Raw genomic sequence first — 20,314 nt, forward strand, 5'->3', positions numbered from 1 at the left:
CTTTGTTAAAAAGCATAAAGGAGGGGGTAGGATTGAAAATATGTGGGTTGAATGGGTGTCTTTGTTAAAAAAGTCAAAAAAAGTGATGTGTAATTCTCGTAGAATTTTGGGAGAAATTCAAATAATTCTCTCCGTTTCTCTTCTGCTATATATATATCGGGATTTGCTAGCGTTCGTTGCAGAAGGCACTTTGCAGATGGACTGTTGCATGTGAGAGTAGCCACACCGGCTCACTTTTCAGCAGATTTTATCTTCATTCATGGTGTGGCTCTCTCACGTGCAGCAGCCTGCAGCCCATCCGTGAAATGCCTTCTGAGCGAGAGAGAGAGAGAGAGAGAGAGAAGTGTTTGTGCGCTTGAGCGCATATAGCTTATATGCGCTCGAGCGCCAAAAACACATGGGGTCCACATTATTAGGGATGATCCGAAGTATTCATTTGAAAGTCCCTTACATAGATAGGGTGTGTATGAAAAATCAGCTCCATTGGATCATCCTAGGGTGTCCATTTGTGGAGGTTAAAATGGATAGACACTGTTTCTCCACAAATCTGCCCATTTTTCCCGCCACAAATGAAGGGTTAGGATGATCCAATGGAGCTGATTTTTGTGGACACCCTATCTATGTAGGGCCTTTCAGATGAATGCTTTGGATCATCCCAAAATGTGGGCCCATGTGTTTTTGAAGCTCAAGCACATATAAGCTTATATGCCCTTGAGCGCACAAACAGTCTGCTCATGTGTGTGCGCGCACGCTAGGGAGGGAGGGAGGGAGGGAGGGAGGGATACACGATTCTGTCTTCTCTCATTCGTTTTTCTCCATGTTATCTCACACCACTTTCTCATCGTCTTTTATTATTTAAACAGCTGTCAAACTTTGTTACAGTTCCCAAAAAGCTCTCAGAAGCTAATTAAAGAAGAAAAGACAATCTGAGTTTGTGCAATTATTAAAACATGGTTGTGCCAATATCAGTAGCCATTTACTATTATTAATGTTCGTAATTTACACTAACCAAATATATCCTAAGAAATGAGATATCTTCATGCCCCGCCAATAGGGTGTCTTGATGTGATAGCATGCACTTTTAGTTTTAAGTAGGCGGATGTGAATTTTCTTATTTATTTTGATTCTGATGATATGAGATTGTGTTTAACTGTGGATGTTGAGCTTGCCCTTATCTGCATTATTTCTTATTGATACATCAGAATAATGTAACATATCTTAATTGATAATGCTCAAAGAACTCTTCTATTGGCAGGTTGTAAATTCTGAGGATTTACTTTCCTGCAATTATACTTTTGATGATGTTGCACTTCCACTGCCTGGGTGAGGGTGACCTACAAAGGTTTACCATTTACCTGATTTATGCTACAAGTCAACTTCTTTTTCAGGATTAAATAATTTAAATGTAATTTTGTTTCTCTTTCTTTCATTCTTTTTCTTCTTTCAATTTACAGTTCAAGGGTATTCTATCCACTGAATGATATTGCTGACATTTATCATGATTTGGCAAAGAAGGCAAGTTGTATCTTTTCTCCGTGCTGTTCAATTCTTTAATGCAGCTTACTGTTTAATTCTTCAATGCAGTTACATATTTTTCTGCTATATGAAGTTCATTCTGAATTATATGTAGTCAATGTACCTTAGCCATGGAAATGTGGTGTTGTCAAAATGGACCTGAGAAGTCGGTCATGGGTTATATTACATGGATTCTTCTAAATGGGCAAAAGAATCCGTGTCGGACACATTTCAGATTCCAATACTTCAGGATTCTCTAAGACACAAAATCTCTTTTATATGTTTTTTTGTGAATACCACTACCACAACTTTACAATTGCCGCATGTTTTAAGTTTTACCCATCCTAATAATAAGTTTCTTAAATGGAAATAAAGGATTATATCTACTCAACCTGTTAAAAATTTCAATTTATTAGTACTTGTTAATTTGTTATAAGCACATTTTATGTAAAATAATAAAATTTGAGAATTGATTAAAATATTTTGTTAAATCCACGAATCGTTCTTTTTGAGGTTTGTTGAATCCGACACTCGGATCCGTACTTATGCAACATAGTCATGGGGAACCGAGAAAACCTGACATGCTGAAAAGTCTGTCCCGATAGATAATGATAAGCATCGGACAAATAGTTTATCTTTTAACTAGAAATGAATGAAAAATATATAAATAATTCTTAGATGCAAGAAAAGAAAAAAATCATGTCCCAACAATTGTGGCATCGTCTGTCAAACATTAATTACTGAAAGTAAAGTAACTTTCCTGGAAATGAAATATCTAAATTATCCGGTTACATCCCTGTTCAATTCTCTTTACTGTAGTTGGTTAGGATTTTTGTGGTCTGATTTTATAAATTAATTGTGTCCAACATGTTTTGTCTTCTTAAATTAAAGTTTAGAATGTTCCAAGGAAAAATCAAAATGAAACACCATGAACACTTGCTATATGAAGCTTAGTGAATGTGATACACTGTAAGCTTTTTTATTCCCATTTCTTGAATGATGCATATGATGTTGAGTCATACACTTTCGCCACCATAATAATTATGTTTGCATCATTCTTAAGCTTGCTTTTGAGTCATTTAATTTAACTTAAAGATTTATATGCCTCTAATACCTCATAATTAAGTGTTTTCAGTAATGATCCCAGTCACAATGACAAACTATTGGAAAATAAGCAATTGGGACTAAATCAAGCATTACATTGTTTTTCTGATCTTCGAATGATGCCCTTATTTGTTCATTTTCTCTAACTACTCAGGATGCTATCAGCTTGACGGAGAGTGTACACAGTGTAAAGTATGTTGCCGAACTCTCTTATCACTTTACTGAAATCAGAAATGGTACCAAATTATTCCCCTCTTGTACTTGTAGGGAGTTCTCAATAACTAGTATGACAGGAGGTTACCGGCGTGTTTTTCAGCGTCCAATTGATTTTGAATGGTATGTATAAGCATATCAATCTCGAGCACTTAATTTAAACTTCCTGGTTATGAAATGCAGAGTTGTTGTAAAACCAGCTGTTCTATTCTGATTCTTCTTTTGGGGTTGCAGGGAATTGGTTAATTATACAGATGGCAATGTACCCTTGGTGGAAACAGATTTGGACATCATTTCTAAATCAAGACCAGCAAACATAATAGAAGATGCGGGTTTTGCTGAGCCCGCGACTCTTTTTGTCAACTATGAGAACCAATCAGATAATCTCAAAAGTGAGGGAACAAGTTTAGCTTGTAATGGCGGGGCCGAGGATGAAAGAGAGGGTGTATTACCTGAAGTTGAGTGCATCTCTAGCTATGATGCTCTTTCACCCCAGTTGGCTCTGAAGTTAGGCTTTACTTTACCCGCTTCTTGCTACGCCACAATGGCCATGAGGGAGCTGCTGAAATCATCTACTTCAGTATGTATTTTCTACTTCGGAAGATGTATTTACTATTGTTAAGGGTCTTGTTGTAGTTGATAAGAGTTAAGATAGTGTAGTGTTGAATTATATTATAGTTTTGATGCAATACTTGCGAGTTATTTACATTAGTAGGATGGGGCCCATCGGAGATATCCATCTTATTTACATTAGTATAATGGGGCCCATCATGGATGGCCCTTGTGGCAAGTTTTGACGTAATACTTTTGTGTTTGTTGAGAGTGGGTGTATGGATCCAAATGTCAAGCTTTCTCCTGATGAGGGGGAGCTTCTGGAGGACCCGGGCAGATACAGACTTGGGAAGTTAATCTATCTCACTGTCACACGTCTAGATATTTCCTACGCACTTCGTGTGGTCAGTCAATTCATGAGTACACCACGGACGTCTCACTGGTCAACAGTAACCCAGATTGTGAGATACCTGAAGAAAGCTCCTGGTAAAGGATTGGTCTTCAGGAAACAGTCATGAAGATCGAGGGGTATTTAGATGCAGGTTGGGCAGGATCTACACTGGCTGTTACAGTTCCCAAGAGAGCTATTAAAACTACAACTGCAGGAGAAAGTAAAATAAAGATGGGTGCTATTAATCAAAGCAAGAGAGATGATTTGTGACATGGGTAGAGGAGAGGATTTCATAAAAAGAAATTAATTATTATTATAGCTAAACCTGTGTACTTGTTATCATTTTTTCATCCGTCCCCATAAATGTCAAGAGTGATTACATCAATCAATTCCTTTCCTTTTTTATTGTTATTTCTCTTTAATATTGCTATTTGTATCAAAATACAGGTAACATAAGTGAGTCGGGACCATCGACCAGTGTGGGACTAACATATATAGAAAGAGATTTTACAATGGGAAATGATATATTCACCCCTTTTTTTACTTGGGACAGCCCCCTCTAGTGTAAAAGAGTAGTCATAAATACCCTAAGTAAAAAAGGGGTAAATTTATCACTTTCCTTTTACAAAATAATAAACATGTTGCTTTCCTTCTGTAATGTGTGCTGAAAACCCGCAAAAGAGATTGTTGGGTAAAATAAATTTATTGTTCTTATCCCCGGCCGTATCCCTGTTTCTAGATTTTGAGGAGTTGCCGTGTCTGACACTCTGTGTCCGTGTCGACACACAACACCCGTGTCCATGTCCATAATTCATAGGTGCTAAATGAAGAAGAAATTGTGCAATGAAACTGTTTTCATGAAGATTGAACCGCGATGCTGTTTTGCTTGGATTATGGACTATTGTGCCTTCGTTCGAAGACCATTGTACATTTTCGTGGTATGTTTTGCATGCCACTAAGGGTCTAAATGTGAGCATAAACGGCCAGCAGACTAGGGCCCTAGTTGATACAGGAGCAACCCATAACTTAATATCCGAGGGGAAAGCCAGGCGCTTGGGGCTGAAGACGGAAAGGGACCGTGTCCGTGTCCATAAATCATAGGTGCTAAATGAGGAAAAAAATTGTGCTATGAAACTGTTTTCATGAAGATTGAACTGCGATGCTGTTTTGTTTGGATTTTGGACTATTGTGCCTTCGTTTGAAGACCGTTGTACATTTTCGTGGTATGTTTTGCATTTGTGTAGGCTGATGTCCATCAATGTGGTGCAATTCCGTTTTTGTTTGTGGACTGGTACACTTTCTTGTGGACAGATCCTACCTAGCGAAGAGCTCCTCTCTTTGAATTGATTGTATTCGACTTTAGTGAATTGAGATCTCAAGATCCTCTTTGCGTATTAGCATTAAAGAGGAGTCTGCCTTGGCATCCCCTCATTAAGCTAGGGTGATAGTGGTAGAGGGCGTTGAGCTTTTGGTAGAGGACGTGGCCAAGAGTCAGTGGAGGACATGGTGGCGGTCGAAGTCATGACAGCATGAAGTGTGGATATTGTGGGAGATCAAATCATACATCTAACAGATGCAGAAACAAGTTTGGAAGACTAGCATGGGAAATTCAGGCCTCCTATACAAATTTTGAAAACCATCATGGGGAGAATTCTTCTCAGCATACTCCCATTGATACTCAACAACACGGTATTCCTGTTCGTGACTTGATATCTCATATGTGTACTAAAAGCTTGTTGAGGGCACTCAAAATTCAACCAATTATCCATCTCCATCCTTGTCCACTTTGACACATTCAAGTAATGCTTCTTTTCTTTTCTTTTTTTATTCAGTTCTCCCCCCTAGGTCATTGATTTAGGTTCATCGGACCATAATAGGTGACTCTTCAGTTTTCACATCCTTTGAAATTATGTTTTAAAATTCTTATCACATACGCTTATGAATCTTTAGTTCCCAAGGTTCATCGGACCATATGCTATGTGAGTCTTTCGGTTTTCTCATCCTTCAAAATTATGTTTTAAAATTATTATCACTCGGGCTTATGGATCTTTAGTTCCTGTGACTGATCAAAGGAAGGATGTGTCCTACCAGGTCCCTTTTCTTATCCTCTATCTTGCATGTTCCAAAGTTTCCTTTTAATATGTTGGTTGTGAGTGAACTAACTCACTCCATTGTTCCATGACATCTTTCTCTTCATCGTGTGTGTTTTAGGAGCTAAAGACAAAGAGAACGATTGTTGGCAGGCTTAAGTCTAGCAAATCTACTATCTGGATCATAGTCAGGAAACTATTGCTCTACATGATATCGTCTTTCGTCAACTTTGGCATCGATGAAGTGTGCTATTCTATAATGTCTGTCTAGCAGGTAAAAGGAGTAAGGTTATGGAGAAGAAAATATCTTCTCTTAAATAAAATAGCATGTGTGATCTATTTGAACTACTTGTAGGGATATGCACTTGGTTATGCATGGGTCTGTACACTTAAGTATCTCATTGATGCAATTGTTTGGAGTTAAGACTTGATTTTTTGCTAAAGGTGATAGACAGACCCTCGTTATTGAGTACTCAAAGACTTTTGCTCTTGTTGCAAAGCTCAATTAAAGCGGAATGACTTTTTCTATTGTCGCCATTAAAGAGTGGTCATTGTGGCAGCTGATGTGAAGAGTTTCTTTACGCTGACTTACAATAGGGACTTTGAATGGAGCAACCTCCAAGGTATGTTGCTCGTGACAGTCAAGTGACGTTTGTAAGCTAAAAAAAGGCTATTCTATGGTTTGAAGTAGCCTCCTCTTGCTTGATGTGATAAGTTTAGTTTTATTGTAATTATGGCTTCTTTTGTAGCTATGTGGTCTTCTTTGGTATTTGCATGGAGACATACTACTAACATTCTGGTTAAGGTAGTCTATGTGGATGACATTAATGTTGCTTGGAATGATCAAGGAAGTATTATTGCAATAAGGAAATATTTGTAAGAGCACGGGAATACTAAAGATTTGGTGCAGTTACTATACTTTCTTTATTTGCATAATTTTTATTAGCCCATTGGAGGGGAAGTATGTTATTGATCCTTTGTCAGAGACATGTATGTTATGGTCAAAACATGTTCAATAAATCTTGATGTCAAACGATTGAAAGATGAGGGAGATTTTTTTGCCTGTCTAGATATTATCTTCTTGTTGGAAGGCTCATTTACTTAAGATTGGCTGTCTTGATATTGCTTTTCCTGTAAGTATATTAGCCCCCATTTTCAAGCAGCGCTAATTGGCTACAGGAATTAACCTCCAAATCATAGGAGTTGTCTGACATGGCAACATCTAAAAACCTAGAAATATGAGATCTGATTCAGAATGAATTGCACATATAGAGATTAAAAAAAATCGACCTGATCCAAATCATAATCTATATTGGATTCCCAAATTTGTTAATAGATGGTTGAACGCGAGGAATAGAAGAATTACAGATCAATGTACAAAAAGGGTTTCGTTATGTGAACTGGAGACTTAGCATTGCTATCACAAGAGAGACCTCTTTGCCTCTGTCTCTCGCCGCTACACTATGGTTACTTATGACGGGCATTCTCTTCTCTCATCTTACGCAAATCATGAGCAGAGAAGTAAGCCCTTAAGCCACGTCCTCAGCGGAGGAAAATAGAATATAGAATGAAGAGTCCGGGATAGAGACATAGACCCACAGTGTGAAACAGGTAAGAAATCCAACACTTGCTTTAGTCTCTGTTTTTTGTGACATAAGTCCCTCCCTACAACTCATGAATTTAGAATTGAGACCTCGAAAAATAGACAAATTCCTTTTCTTAGGAACACATAAAAGATTCATGACTACAAAAAGGATAAGGGTAACCCACCATTAACTACTTCATTTATGAATTTCATAGTAATAGAAATACATGTCCTACCGAGACAAAATTTGTAACTTGCTATCCTCTTGCCTAGCAGGCAAAGATTTACCTCCGTGGAAAGACTGATTCATTTACTAATATAATTGCCAACAGCATTCGTTCAGAGTCGTGAAGAGGAATCAGATCAGAGCCTGGCCACTCCACTTAAGGTAAAGCTTTCCCATCGAGAACTGGATTGGCAATGGCTAGTGAAGAGCAAGTCTCAAGGTGACTGAAGAGAAGTATTTCCGATGTGGTGAGCATCTATTGGTTTACTCGGTGTGAAGGTGTGCAGCTTCCACACTGGATTGCATCCTTCACTAGACTCAAGCAAGAGTTAGTGTGTCCTATAACTGAAATCCCAATTGCCAGATCTTTTGTTGTTAGGAAAAGCTCATGTGACACGTACGTACATATAAAATTACTTGTTATTACCCTAATTTGTAACAATATTAATATGATATTCATTTAACAAACTAATAAATCTTAGAATTAATCAACTATATAGTCTAAAACAAATATGAGATAATCAAATAATAACGCATTCATCAATTTAATCTAGTTTTCTTCCTTCCTTAATATACAATGAGAAAGGGAGACTAATATGATACAATGAATATAGTATTCGAATAAAAGTTTGTTTAGGGTTTTAGGTTTATGAGAGGGGATATAGCAACAAATATTATTAGTTAAAGAAAAGCTAAGAGAAGAGTTTATAATAAAAGAAGACTTTGATAATAAAAGAGGTAAACACAATATTCAGTAATAAAATTGAATGTCACACTTGACACGGTACAAAAATGTGCTCACACACCCACATTAAGTCTAACACTTACTGCAATACCTTTAAAAGTGTCCAAAAGAGTGTCGACGTGGTTGGACACACGTGTCGTGTCAAACACCGCAGGACTCGTGTGTCGGCAATAAATTCAATGTGTCAGCTAAATCATAGGAATTATCATATATGCACGACAACGCATGTCACTGAGTGTTTGATGTTATTAAACCATTATGGATCGTTGACTTGTTTATGTAATGGTTTCCATGTGTGTATTTGTGCTTATTCCAGCATTTTCTTAAATTCCATCTTAATATTCTATCATTTGCATGTTTCCATGCATTTTCGTGATTTTACAGGATTTCCACCGAATTTTCTAATTGCAATCGAAACTTTTATGTATCTGTGGTGGCCAAAACCAAAACCGAAACCGAAATTTAAAACCTTGCCCCTTTCAAGTTTGGGAATTGATGGATTGGTATACCGAGTTTCAGGAAAGAGGTTGAAAGATAATAGCAAGAAAATTGTAGTTTGCACGTGAAAAGGTGTTAAATTATTCGCTGAGCTTAAAATACTCAACCTTAAAATCAAGCAATTAAAATGATTTTTTTTTTTTTTTTTGAAAATGGTAGCCAAAGGAAAAAATGAAATTATTGTTTCAAGAAATTGATGCTTTTGATAGGAAAGGAGAAAATATTGAGTAAAGAAGAATCCTAAGGAAGATTCTCTAAAGACAGATTGTTGATGCTATGTGGGAATTGAGAAATTTGATACAATCTTGGGCATTGTGCCTCAAAGATGGGGATATAAATACGGCCTATTTCCATGGAAAGTAAAAACAAATGCATCAAATTAAAAGCTTAGTTCATGAAAGGGCAGTCATGGTCATCCTTAAGAAGTTATATATTAAGGTTACTTTTGGATGCTTAATATACATCAAAATGCTTTTGGTATGCTCCTATTTGTAAAATGTGCAAGAAGGTGAAGGAGAGGAGCAGGCAGCCAAAATTCTTTTCACCTTCTCCCTCAAGTTGGAATGTTCCTTTGAACATTTTCAGCTTGTCAACCAAGTGCATGCCTTTTGTGAACACATCTGCTTCTTGTTCTTTACTAGAAACATGCACTGGAATGATCTCACCCTTCACCCTTCTCTACCTCTAACGAATAAAATGAGTCTATCACAAAATGCTTGGTCCCTCCATGATACAGTGGGTTCTATGACTCCTTAATGGAACTCTGATTATCACAGAAAAGAGTGCACATCTGTTTGAGACTAGCCTTTTGAAGCAAATGGAGAATAGATTTAAGCTCTCAAATGATGGATGCCATGGCCTTGTAGTCTGCCTCGACACTAGGGGCTACAATTCTCTGCCTTCATGTCTCTATTCCATGAAAATAAAAATACATTCAACAGTTGACTTTTCCGTGTTGATTGCTTGCATCAGATCGTCACATTTTTCATGCAATTTTGGGACCATTCTTCGATCTTTCTTCACCCTATCGATTGCATCATCACATCTGGACTTCGGGGCAGTTTCTTATCTTGCTTTTAATGATTTTCATTTGATGTTAACGTCACCTGGGATATAGTATTGGTTGCATGGGCTGACTGTTGCTATGTTTATTGACCCTCTAAGCTCATTTGTGGATTCTATTATTATTGGACTTCTTCCATTGGGCTGTAAAGAAGGGCGATCATCGTTGATTTGCATTATTCTCTTCAATTGTGAATGATATTATGTTTTTTAAGATTGTCAGGTTGCTGTTAATTATTTCTGGGCATTTATGACTGTTGGACATTCATTTTTTGTTGGACACGTTAAGATTGCCAAGGACTTTGTGGCAATTTCTGATATTGTTTTTAATTATTTTCATATGATGTTAATGTCTGTGTGGATCTAGTATTGGTTGCATGGGCTGACTTTTCTATGCTTATTGACTCCAATCTAATTTGTGGATTATATTATTATTGGATTTCTTTCATTAGGCTGTGAAGAAGGGTGATTATCGATTATTTGCGTTACTCTTCAATTGTGAATGATATTATGTTTGTTAAGATTCTCAGGTTGCTGTTAATTATTTCAGGGCATGTGTTTATGACTTTTGGATATTCATTTTTTGTTGGACACTTTTACTAGTTAAGATTATCAAGCATGGATTATATTAGCCAAAAAATTGTTTATGATTGCCAGGCTGTTGAATAATATTGTTATACATTGCCATTCAAGAAAAAAAAAAAACTTTGTTACACATTAAAAACTTGAACTTCTTCCTAGGGTTTCTTGAGGCTTCTTGACCTTTTTCTCTTCTTTTCTTTACTTCATCCAATCAAGAGTGATTTGACAGAACCACCACTCGAGGGTTCCACTTCAGCCCCACCATATCATTTACCACCGTCATGCCATGTCAGCTATTTTTGGTCCCCCAATATCTTGGCCAAGCCAGGCTTCTGTTGTGCCCTTGCACGGCTAGAAAATATGGTCCCCAAACGCCACCTATGGGAAGCTGCAAGCTCTTTTATCTAATACACATTTCATTTTAGGAGATGGATGTTACCAGAGCCACCATCACTGACTACCTTCCCTATCTAGGCTCCCTCCAAGAAGGAAAGCCGGAATTCCTACATCTCGTCCCGGAATACCTTTACGCAACCAAGCTGAATTTTATTCCAGGGAACCCTGTATTCACTATCAATGCAGTGCAGGTGATCATCCTCGACCTTATACACCCCTGTACTAGTTGAAGCTCGCAAGTTTTTTACACCTCTCTCTAGGACATTGATCCTTCCAGAACCACACCACTGTCCCTGCATGGACTCCATCCAAAGGAAAGGCGGGGTTCATCTCGTCCACCAAGAAGGTGATGCATGTATTACCAAATCAATTGCTGGCGACTTTCGCTCAAGTAAACTCAAGTTTCCCTGCATAAACCATGACTGGGTCTATATCTAGTGCAGAACCAAAGACTCATTCGTGGCAGTAATTGTTTACATCATGGAATTACATCCCCAATTCACATGAGGGGATATCATGGAATCTTTACCAAAAGACTCAGAAAATCCTCCGTTGAATTCCAACTAGACAACCTCATAATATGGTACTTGAGATGTCAGTAAGAGTATTACAAACTTGAGCATCTCTGCTTCAGTCGGGAGAACAACTCACCCAACAGCTTTAAAGGCACCACTAACTTTCACTCTCTAATGACACAAACCAAGGATTCACCTCTGGAGACCTGCCATCCAAGAACTTGTGTTGAAATACGTATCCTTTGACTATTTCATCTCTTACCCTGATCCTCCAAAACCCTGTTCTTTTCTATCGAAGCATGAGCTTCCAATGGCCATCATGGAAAATTTAGCCACCTTCCTTGAAGGATTTACGGGCCCTGTGATTCTGCTTCATTATTCTTGCCCCCACCAGTTATTGCTCACCCGCTCGTATTTGCGGAGAAGACAGTCAATTTTTCCAAGTCCATATCCCCTCTTCATAACCATTTTTGAAGGACTAAACATCTCGTCAGCTTTCCTTGTGTACCCTTAAGTACTGAAGCCCATTTATTTGACAAAGATCCTATCCTTCACGCGGCTAAAACCCTTTCTTGAAATTGATGTTTGACACTACGACATATCCAGTCTCGTATTTGCCAACTAAGAGACCTGTAATAGGGCATAGAAACATTCCTATCCAATTTCTTCCTAGGCACTATCTAGCACCCAAGATTCAGCATATTCTGATAAAGTTTTAGCGTCATCATTTTGAAGAAAAATCACATCATGGCTTGCTATTACATTAACACTATGATGTAATTCTGTACTTCTATTTTTCTGGTTGATAGTATGACATGTGAGACTGGATATTTGAATTTTTTTTTTACATTTATGGTGATATTATGTAAGCCTTTGTTTCTGCAAAACCTTCGAATCAGTGCTCACTAATTGTTCTTCAAACATTTCATCAAGATGCTATTTTCTCCATCCATTGAATGGGTTATCACAATTTTAGTAGTGTAATATTATTGGGATATCTCATTTTTTTGTGGGCTCTTCTTTTATTGAAAATTTAATCAAAATATGGTTCTCTTTACAATAAATTTCGATTGCCATTTTTTGTATTGCGTATTTGCTTTTACTTTGTATATTTAAATATACATTCTACATGAACTTGCATGATTACTATTTGTATGTTTATATACAATTTTGGCTGCCCATGTTTTTTTTTTAATTTCTGATTTATCTTTGGTTTATCAGTGTAATATAATGTTTAATATTTTTATTCCTTAACTTGCAGGTTGCTTTCCAGAAAACACTGAACCCCTTTAGGAAGTGAATAGAGATTACTGGGATCACACTCTTCTCTTGAAAACATGGGAAACTTATGGGCAGAAAATCAAAGGGCTCAACCAAAAGTATGGGAGTTTCCTTTCTGCTTTTTTTTTTTTTTTTTACTTTTTGGAAAAGTATGAGATTATTACTCTAGTAAAAAGTAGTTTCTTATTTCATATTGTATCTCCACGAATGCCTCAACGACGGGCAATCACCACCAATCTAAATTGGGTATTGTTGGGGGTAAAATCGGCATGAACCGTCGATAAGCGACACGTGGCACTTCCGAGTAATTAGAGACCGACCTACGGGATAAGGAAATGAAATATTATCCTCTCCTTGTAAAAAGCAACGTCCATAGTTGGGAAACCGCCCTTCGAAGAGGTAACACGCCCTAAGGCGGTGGCTTTCCAAGTAAAGGAGTCCCATAATAGTAACTTGCTTGTACAGGGAAAGAAGATATCTATTGAAAATATATAAAATCTAATCTCCCGGGAAGTCAACCAATTAAGGACTCCTCAAACAGTAAGATTCTAACTATTGTGGACTCTATTTTCTATGAAAGGAATCCTCTTATTCATAATGGAACTATGTTAGACTTGATCCTCAAAGAAGAGGTACGTAGGCAGCTTGGCAACAACCAAGTTCAGTCACAATCTTTCTCCGCTCTTAATTGTTGGTAACGCTTCTGAATCTAATCTCCTTCTCTTCAATTCACCTGTGATTCCGATTTCTAGTTTAATTTTACAGTATCACCCGGAGCTGTAGCTCCAGGCCTACTAACATCTTTCCTATGAGTGTAAGTTATTCACATGGTTAACTCTATCACCGCTAGATCGTGTAGAGCGAATTTTGGCGTCATCAGATTGGCGCCATTCGTGGGACCACCATGACAAATTCGAGATCAAAAGCCTCGAAATCTGTCGCCACTAACCCACAGAGTGAGGGAGTAATGACCAGGAGTCAAGTACAGGCCACAATCCCCGAGAATCAAGCTCCGGATGAAACCTTACGATCTTTACGATGGTACGTCGGATCCATTGGAATATCTACAATCGTATCGGAGAGCGATGGAATTCAAAGGCGTTAACGACACAGTCATGTGTCGCATTTTTCGTCATACTTAAAAAGGGGAGCAAATAGTTGGTATGACCGCCTTAAACCCAACTCCATATCCTCTTTTCAAGAGCTCGGTAGGGAATTTGTGACCTACTTCGCTAATAGTCGGCCACAGAAAAAACCTGCTGACGCACTCCTCGCTCTTCGACAAGGAGGAAACCCTAGGGTCGGAGTGACGCTTAACTTGGCCGCCAAGGGTTTCTTCCAGTCAAAGGGAAAGTCCCATCCAGCATGGGAAGGTGGCCGAATGAAGATAAACTCGTTATTCCAACCTTTGATTGACGAAGGGGTTTTGGCCCCAACCATTATGTTTCTACGATGGGTGATAGTTAGCCATCCCCCATTATCTACCAACTTAAAACACCGACGAAAGATATCGACTGATACGCCAGCATTTAGAATTTTACTGTTGGCCAAGTAAGCCAATAAGTTCCTCCAGCTGTTCGGAAAAATTTGGGAGGGGGCTATCCCGTAGAACCCGAATATTTGAGGGATTACTTCTACCACGGGAAACCTTAAACCGCCCTTGAAAGCCTCAAGGTAAAAGGCCGTCTCACCCCCGACCAAACTCTCGCAAGCTCGCTCTTCTAAATTCGGTAATCGAATAACATATTCGTCGGGACTGTGGTACTCGTTACGAATATCGGAAATACTTTTACTTGCAAGGGTACTGATTTGAGAGGCAACCACCTCAGGTCTATAAGATTCCCCAAGGTCCCCCAAGGCCTCAAAGAAGTCGGCCGACTCTTTGACCAAGGATATATGTTGTTCTCCTAGTGGTTCCTGTATTATTAAACTTGGAGGGATTTGGTCGGGATGATGGGCACTAACGGTGGCCTCTGAATCAGTTTTTGCCTTTTTTGGGTATCTTGGAGATCTTCCCCTTCCTAGTGGGTTTCTTCTTCTTACTAACTATTGGAGCCGGTGGCTCACTGACACTAGCCTCATCCCTAATCTCGTCATTTGATTCGGCCTTATGAGGAGACTCAGAGTTCTCCATATGACCTATGCTCCCAAAAAGATTTTGTGAATCTGTAGCATCAGACATGTTTAAGAACGGAAATGAAGAATAAAAAGAAAAAAGAACTCACCAATTCTTCAACAGATGAAAGTTTAAGATAAACCCCCAGAAACAAGAAAAAAGTTCGTTGTTCTTTGGCGCCACCCCTGAAGCGAAATCGATAGGTAAAAAGCCGTTGTGTAAAAAGTGGAAATGTAAAAAGCTTTACAAATGGGTTAAAAACTACTGGGCGGGAAAAACCAAGGTTACCATTTAAAAAGGGACACGTGTCACGCCCCCGTATGGCAACGCTTCACATCCCCCATCATTACGCCGAAAAAGATGGTGGTTACCATTATGAGTAAAAATGCCCCTTTTCCAAGGCAATAATCGCCAAAATAGGGGACAGGTTTGTAACTCGGTACCAACTCTATACTCCTGCAGATAAGGCCCTATTAAAAGAAAAGGAATAAAAGCAGCTATCCGCGAATGTGGATTGGTAGCGAACTATTCTTAGATGAGTACCGGCATACGTATACACGTGTATCTCCACTAGGTAACTGATGTAAGTAATGGGGCCAAAAGGTGATAATCCGAGTAAACTTGCGACTCAGTAAATATACATCCTAATTAATGCGAGCTGCTTGTAAAATGAAACAGAAACTACACTAGTTATAAGCCCGAGTAAAGTAGAATTTCTATTAATCTGTTGAACTGTTTACATGTGGAGGGCTTCGAGGCCAAAGAAAGGAAAACAAAAACCAAAAAACTGATGAAGACCGCCCGAGCTGGGTCCACCTCGGAAGGAACTTCGGAGGAACCGGTTCCACCTGACAGACTCGCGAGGCGGGCATGAAGGGCCATGTTCTCCTCCTCCAAAAGGGTCGCCTTCATCTCCAGGTCGCACAGCTCCTCCGCCAACCTCACGAACCGGCCGACAAATGCTATGCTCCAATCTTTGGCCCGCCTTGCCGAGCACCGATAGTTGCGAGCGAACAACCACATCCCCTTTAGGTCGGACATCTCACACTGGGCGTCCGACTGGGCTGGAGAGGGAGGTGACTCTTTCTGGTCGTCGGCGGTGGGGGAGAGGGAGGCGTAGCAGTTTCCTCTTTCGTTTCTTCTTGCTCCACCACCTCCTTTCCCAAGGAAGCCCTTCTAGTCCTTTTCTCCACCGGTTCCATTGTTGGCTCCGGCGGAGGTGCGAGGACGATTTCCGCTTCCGACATAGTATCAGCATCTACTCTTTGGGCTTCAAATAGCCCAGGGATAGAGAAATCTAAGTCTTGGGCCATGGCAGTGAAAGGGAATAAGGTAAGGAAAGGAAGTAGAAAGAAGGAAGAGAAAGAGAAGAAGTCACTATCAAGAAGATTTTGTGAAGGGAAAACCCCTATAAACAGAAGTGGAAAGGAGGGAAAAAGGGCACTAATCGCCATGAAGTGCCTTTTGGGTGTTTCCCGCCTCCTTGCCACGTGGCATACTACCATTTACCCCAAGAAATGACGCCCATTATGAAAGGATCAATTTCCGTCTCGTCATTTTGACTAGAAGCCGTCGTTTCACATGTCAAAGGTGATTCGACAGTTCCCTGTGATGGACAACGAGGAATAAAGAAATTAAATAAGTCCACATTTATGAGACTCGGCTTCACTTTGTAAAGTCAACCTAGTGACGAAGATCGGGTCAGTCGTGGAGAGTGTGTGATCATATCATCATCGGTACCAAATCAACTCCCTACAGAACAAAAATCTCCAAACTACTTCCTTGATCCAAATATGGCTCAAGGAAGTGGGGGGCAATATGTTGAGGGTAAAATCGGCATGAACCGTCGATAAGCGACACATGGCACTTCCGAGTAATTAGAGACCGACCTACGGGATAAGGAAATGAGATATTATCCTCTCCTTGTAAAAAGCAACGTCCATAGCTGGGAAACCGCCCTTCGAAGAGGTAACACGCCCTAAGGCAGTGGCTTTCCAAGTAAAGGAGTCCCATAATAGTAACTTGCTTGTACAGGGAAAGAAGATATTTATTGAAAATAGATATAATCTAATCTCCCGGAAAGTCAACCAATTAGGAAAGACTCCTCAAACAGTAAGATTCTAACTATTGTGGACTCTATTTTCTATAAAAGGGATCCTCATATTCATAATGGAACTACGTTAGACCCTATCCTCAAAGAACGGGTACGTAGGCAGCTTGGCAACAACCAAGTTCAATCACAATCTTTCTCCGCTCTTATTCGTTGGTAATGCTTCTGAATCTAATCTCCTTCCCTTCAATTCACCTGTGATTCCGATCTAGCTTAATATTACAGTATCACCCGGAAATGTAGCTCCAGGCCTACTAACATCTTTCCTGTGAGTGTAAGTTATTCACAGGGTTTAGCTCTATCACTGCTAGATCGTGTAGAGCGGATTTCGGCGTCATCAGGTATCACATGCGATGTGTATGTAATTAGGACCGTTGATTAATGATCATCATGAGCTGACCCACATGGTCCTGGTATCAATCAGAAAATCCCATAAGATTTAAGGCCTACGTAAATCAACAATTTAGCTTCTCTTGGCAGAAACCTAAATGAGTCCCTATAGATCAAAGGGCTAGGATTATTCGATAAGCGACAAGCTTGAATTCTCTAGTTCTTTCAGGGGACTGAAGTCCGCACTACCATATTTTGTAATGGCGCTACTCATTTTGTTTTACACTTTTCTGATTGGATGTTGATAGCATCTTGTGTATTGTGTCGCTGATTTAAAAACTGTAAAATATGAGTGGTGCCATTATCAAAATATGGTAGTGTGAATATCAGTCCCATTTCTTTCATAGAGCTTTATGACTTCCTTTTTATAAGAAATATCATTGCCATGGAATTGTTGTAAATATAATTCCTCTTCCATGTGCTTGCTCAATTTCAAAAAATGTTCAGGTTGGGATCACTACTTCAATGATCAAAACCATTTGTGTCTTTGTCCATCTAGGATTTATCTCAAAAACTTCTCAATTGGATTATCCTAACCCTCTATAATGTCAGGTGTAAAATGGATGGCTCAAAAAGTTTAAAGGCCCCAATACCAACATCTCGACCAAATAGAGGAGGCTCAGGCTTTTGCCTGATTCAAGAGGCTTTTGCCTTGAAAAAATGTTCCATGAAAATTCATGGGTCGAATTGTAGAAGAGGAACTGAGGAAAGGGGCGGGAGACTTGAGAGGGCGGAGTGGAGAGAGCATGGAGAGAGAGAGGGTGAGAAATCCTTAAAAACAATGAAATTAATACATTGATTCAGATTTTGGCTTTTTTTTCCTATTTTTTCAAGGATCTTTTCATGCTCCCCACGCCCCACTTATCTCTCCATCTCCGCCCAACGCTCATAATTGACATCACTAATATACCATGGAATTCTCTTTTTCACGGTAGCCAAACTAATTTATAACTCTAGGGCATAAGAAATGAATCAGTTGCATCTCCTAACTGTTGCACTCTCCTTGTAAAAATAAGGGTGAGCCCCACGTAATATAATTCCTCAGAGGGCTACACATGTATGAAATAGAACTTGGGCCCGTTCGGATGCTAAGAAGATTTTGATTTGGATTTCCCACATTTGCAGTCCTTTTTGCATTGTATTTTGGTTCGGATCAAATTCTTGGATTTCTCATTCAGTAGAGTAGCTGACGGTGAAAAAAATCAGATTTCTAAATTTGCTGTGGAAATAAGAAATTGGAAATCCACAGATATGGCAGTTTCCTTCGCCCTCTTTTCTCCTCAACCTCTCCCCTCCACTAGGAAGTGCACCCTCCCCTCTCTGTCGCCCTCTACATGAGCTGCCAAATCTATTCAATTTTTATTCAAAACTCAATTCCAAATCCAAATACAAAATGGGAGGTATCCAAATGGGCCCTTACTGAATTTGTTCCTTTATTCAAAACTCAATTCCAAATCCAAATACAAAATGGGAGGTATCCAAATGGACCCTTACTGAATTTGTTCCATTGCAGATTTGATTTGGACAAAACTCACTCATATCTTCAAAATTTTCCTCGGTGTCTTTTGGTTCAATCTGAAGTATCTCGGGTCCCTTGGACCCTGTTTGGATTGCAGGAAAAACATTTCTAACAGAATTTTATTTTCCTTTTCAGAATTTAGAGGGAAAACATATGGGTATGGCTTATTTACAGGAATATCACTTGTATAAATTGAAGGTATCTCTAAATAAAACTTGAGTGGCACTGTTTGGGGCGCAGGAAATATACGTCTGACAGAAAATTATTTCCTATGAAAACATTTTCCTTTCCATAAATTAGAAGAAAATGTTATGGTTATGGCATGTTTAGAAGGATATCATCATAAATTAAAGGCCGCTCTAAATAAAACTTGAACTGCGTTGGTTCAAGTTGGTATTTTTCACGTATAATCAAACAATGAAAAAGCAGGAAATTATGGAACCTTTCGTAAAATTTTACCTTTCTCGCAGTTCAAAAGAGGGCCTAAAGCTTAATATTTATATCAATGATGAAAATTTATGATTTTAGAAAACCACTTTCCCGGCCACCTTAGGAAAATTTGGTTAAATTGCAAATATAAAAAGATCCATGCTATGAAGGACTAACTAGTTCTTATTTTTCCAGTGATTGGGGTCTGTTGATCTTGATTATGATTCGATGACGATAAAACATTTATCACAAATTTATTTAAAAAATATCTTTAAGATTCTAAAATTTCATTTATTTTAAAGACTTATTGATATATGGCTTAGGGTCATCCAATCACTGTTGAACTGGGGGAAATGGGTGGAACTGAGTGTTGTCCAACACTTCGGCAAAGCCAAGCAAATTGGTTTAGTAAGGCCCAGTTCCTTTTAGATTGTGACAACTGATTGGGAGTGCTAAACAGGACTAAAAATTACTTTAAATTTGAGGTGAATAATAAGTTTGCCACTCAAAATCAGTTATCATAACAATCTTAAACCAAACAAGGCCTTATTTTTAAGTCCCCTATTTGGTTTTGGACTCACAATAGGTTGTCATAATCTTAAAAGAACAGGCCTAAGGAATTAAATTCAGCAGAGCTAAACTTAGTGTTGGAAAAGTTGCCTTATTTCCCATGGTTATTTTGGGAAGGAAAGAATAAAAAGAAAAGGCAAGTTTTTTAGGTTTTGCACAAAACCTAAATATAAAAGATAGTTCACACGAACAATGTGTTGCAGCAAAACAAGAGAGCAAGAGGTGTGTTCGGCTACCTCTTGGAGAGAGAGAGAGAAGAATAAGAAGAAAGTGGGTTTTTCTTTGGATTTTTTCTTGGGTTCCTCTTGGAGCTTTCTCTTGGGGTTATTTCTTGGGTTTTCTCTTGGGTTAATCTCTTGTATGGTCTTGGGTGAGAGAAAAAGGAAAGGGTTGTGGGTTTTTGGGTTTGGGTTTAATCCATTGTA

The 20,314-nt window shown here is 38.9% G+C and overlaps 1 protein-coding gene across 3 annotated transcripts in view; it reads left to right on the forward strand.

The window, feature by feature from the left end:
* LOC143887657 (Pseudouridine synthase family protein) overlaps nucleotides 1-12,946 on the forward strand; it is a 132,654-nt gene extending 119,708 nt beyond the window's left edge. For 2 of the 3 annotated variants that reach the window (XM_077391772.1, XM_077391773.1), the window contains 6 exons: nucleotides 1,256-1,323; nucleotides 1,455-1,515; nucleotides 2,774-2,811; nucleotides 2,887-2,955; nucleotides 3,067-3,412; nucleotides 12,736-12,946. In XM_077391772.1, the coding sequence (XP_077247887.1) occupies nucleotides 1,256-1,323; nucleotides 1,455-1,515; nucleotides 2,774-2,811; nucleotides 2,887-2,955; nucleotides 3,067-3,412; nucleotides 12,736-12,774 (621 nt within the window). In that variant the 3' untranslated portion in view covers nucleotides 12,775-12,946. Of the gene's footprint in view, nucleotides 1-1,255; nucleotides 1,343-1,454; nucleotides 1,516-2,773; nucleotides 2,812-2,886; nucleotides 2,956-3,066; nucleotides 3,413-12,735 lie in introns of those variants that run through there. The other variant, XR_013254327.1, reaches the window with a different exon arrangement.
* Nucleotides 12,947-20,314: the final 7,368 nt, after the last annotated feature.

Source organism: Tasmannia lanceolata, unplaced genomic scaffold (genome assembly GCF_043159265.1).
Source record: "Tasmannia lanceolata isolate RefF3 unplaced genomic scaffold, GAP_Taslan_0.1 ptg000012l, whole genome shotgun sequence".
In the NCBI taxonomy this organism is placed as follows: domain Eukaryota; kingdom Viridiplantae; phylum Streptophyta; class Magnoliopsida; order Canellales; family Winteraceae; genus Tasmannia; species Tasmannia lanceolata.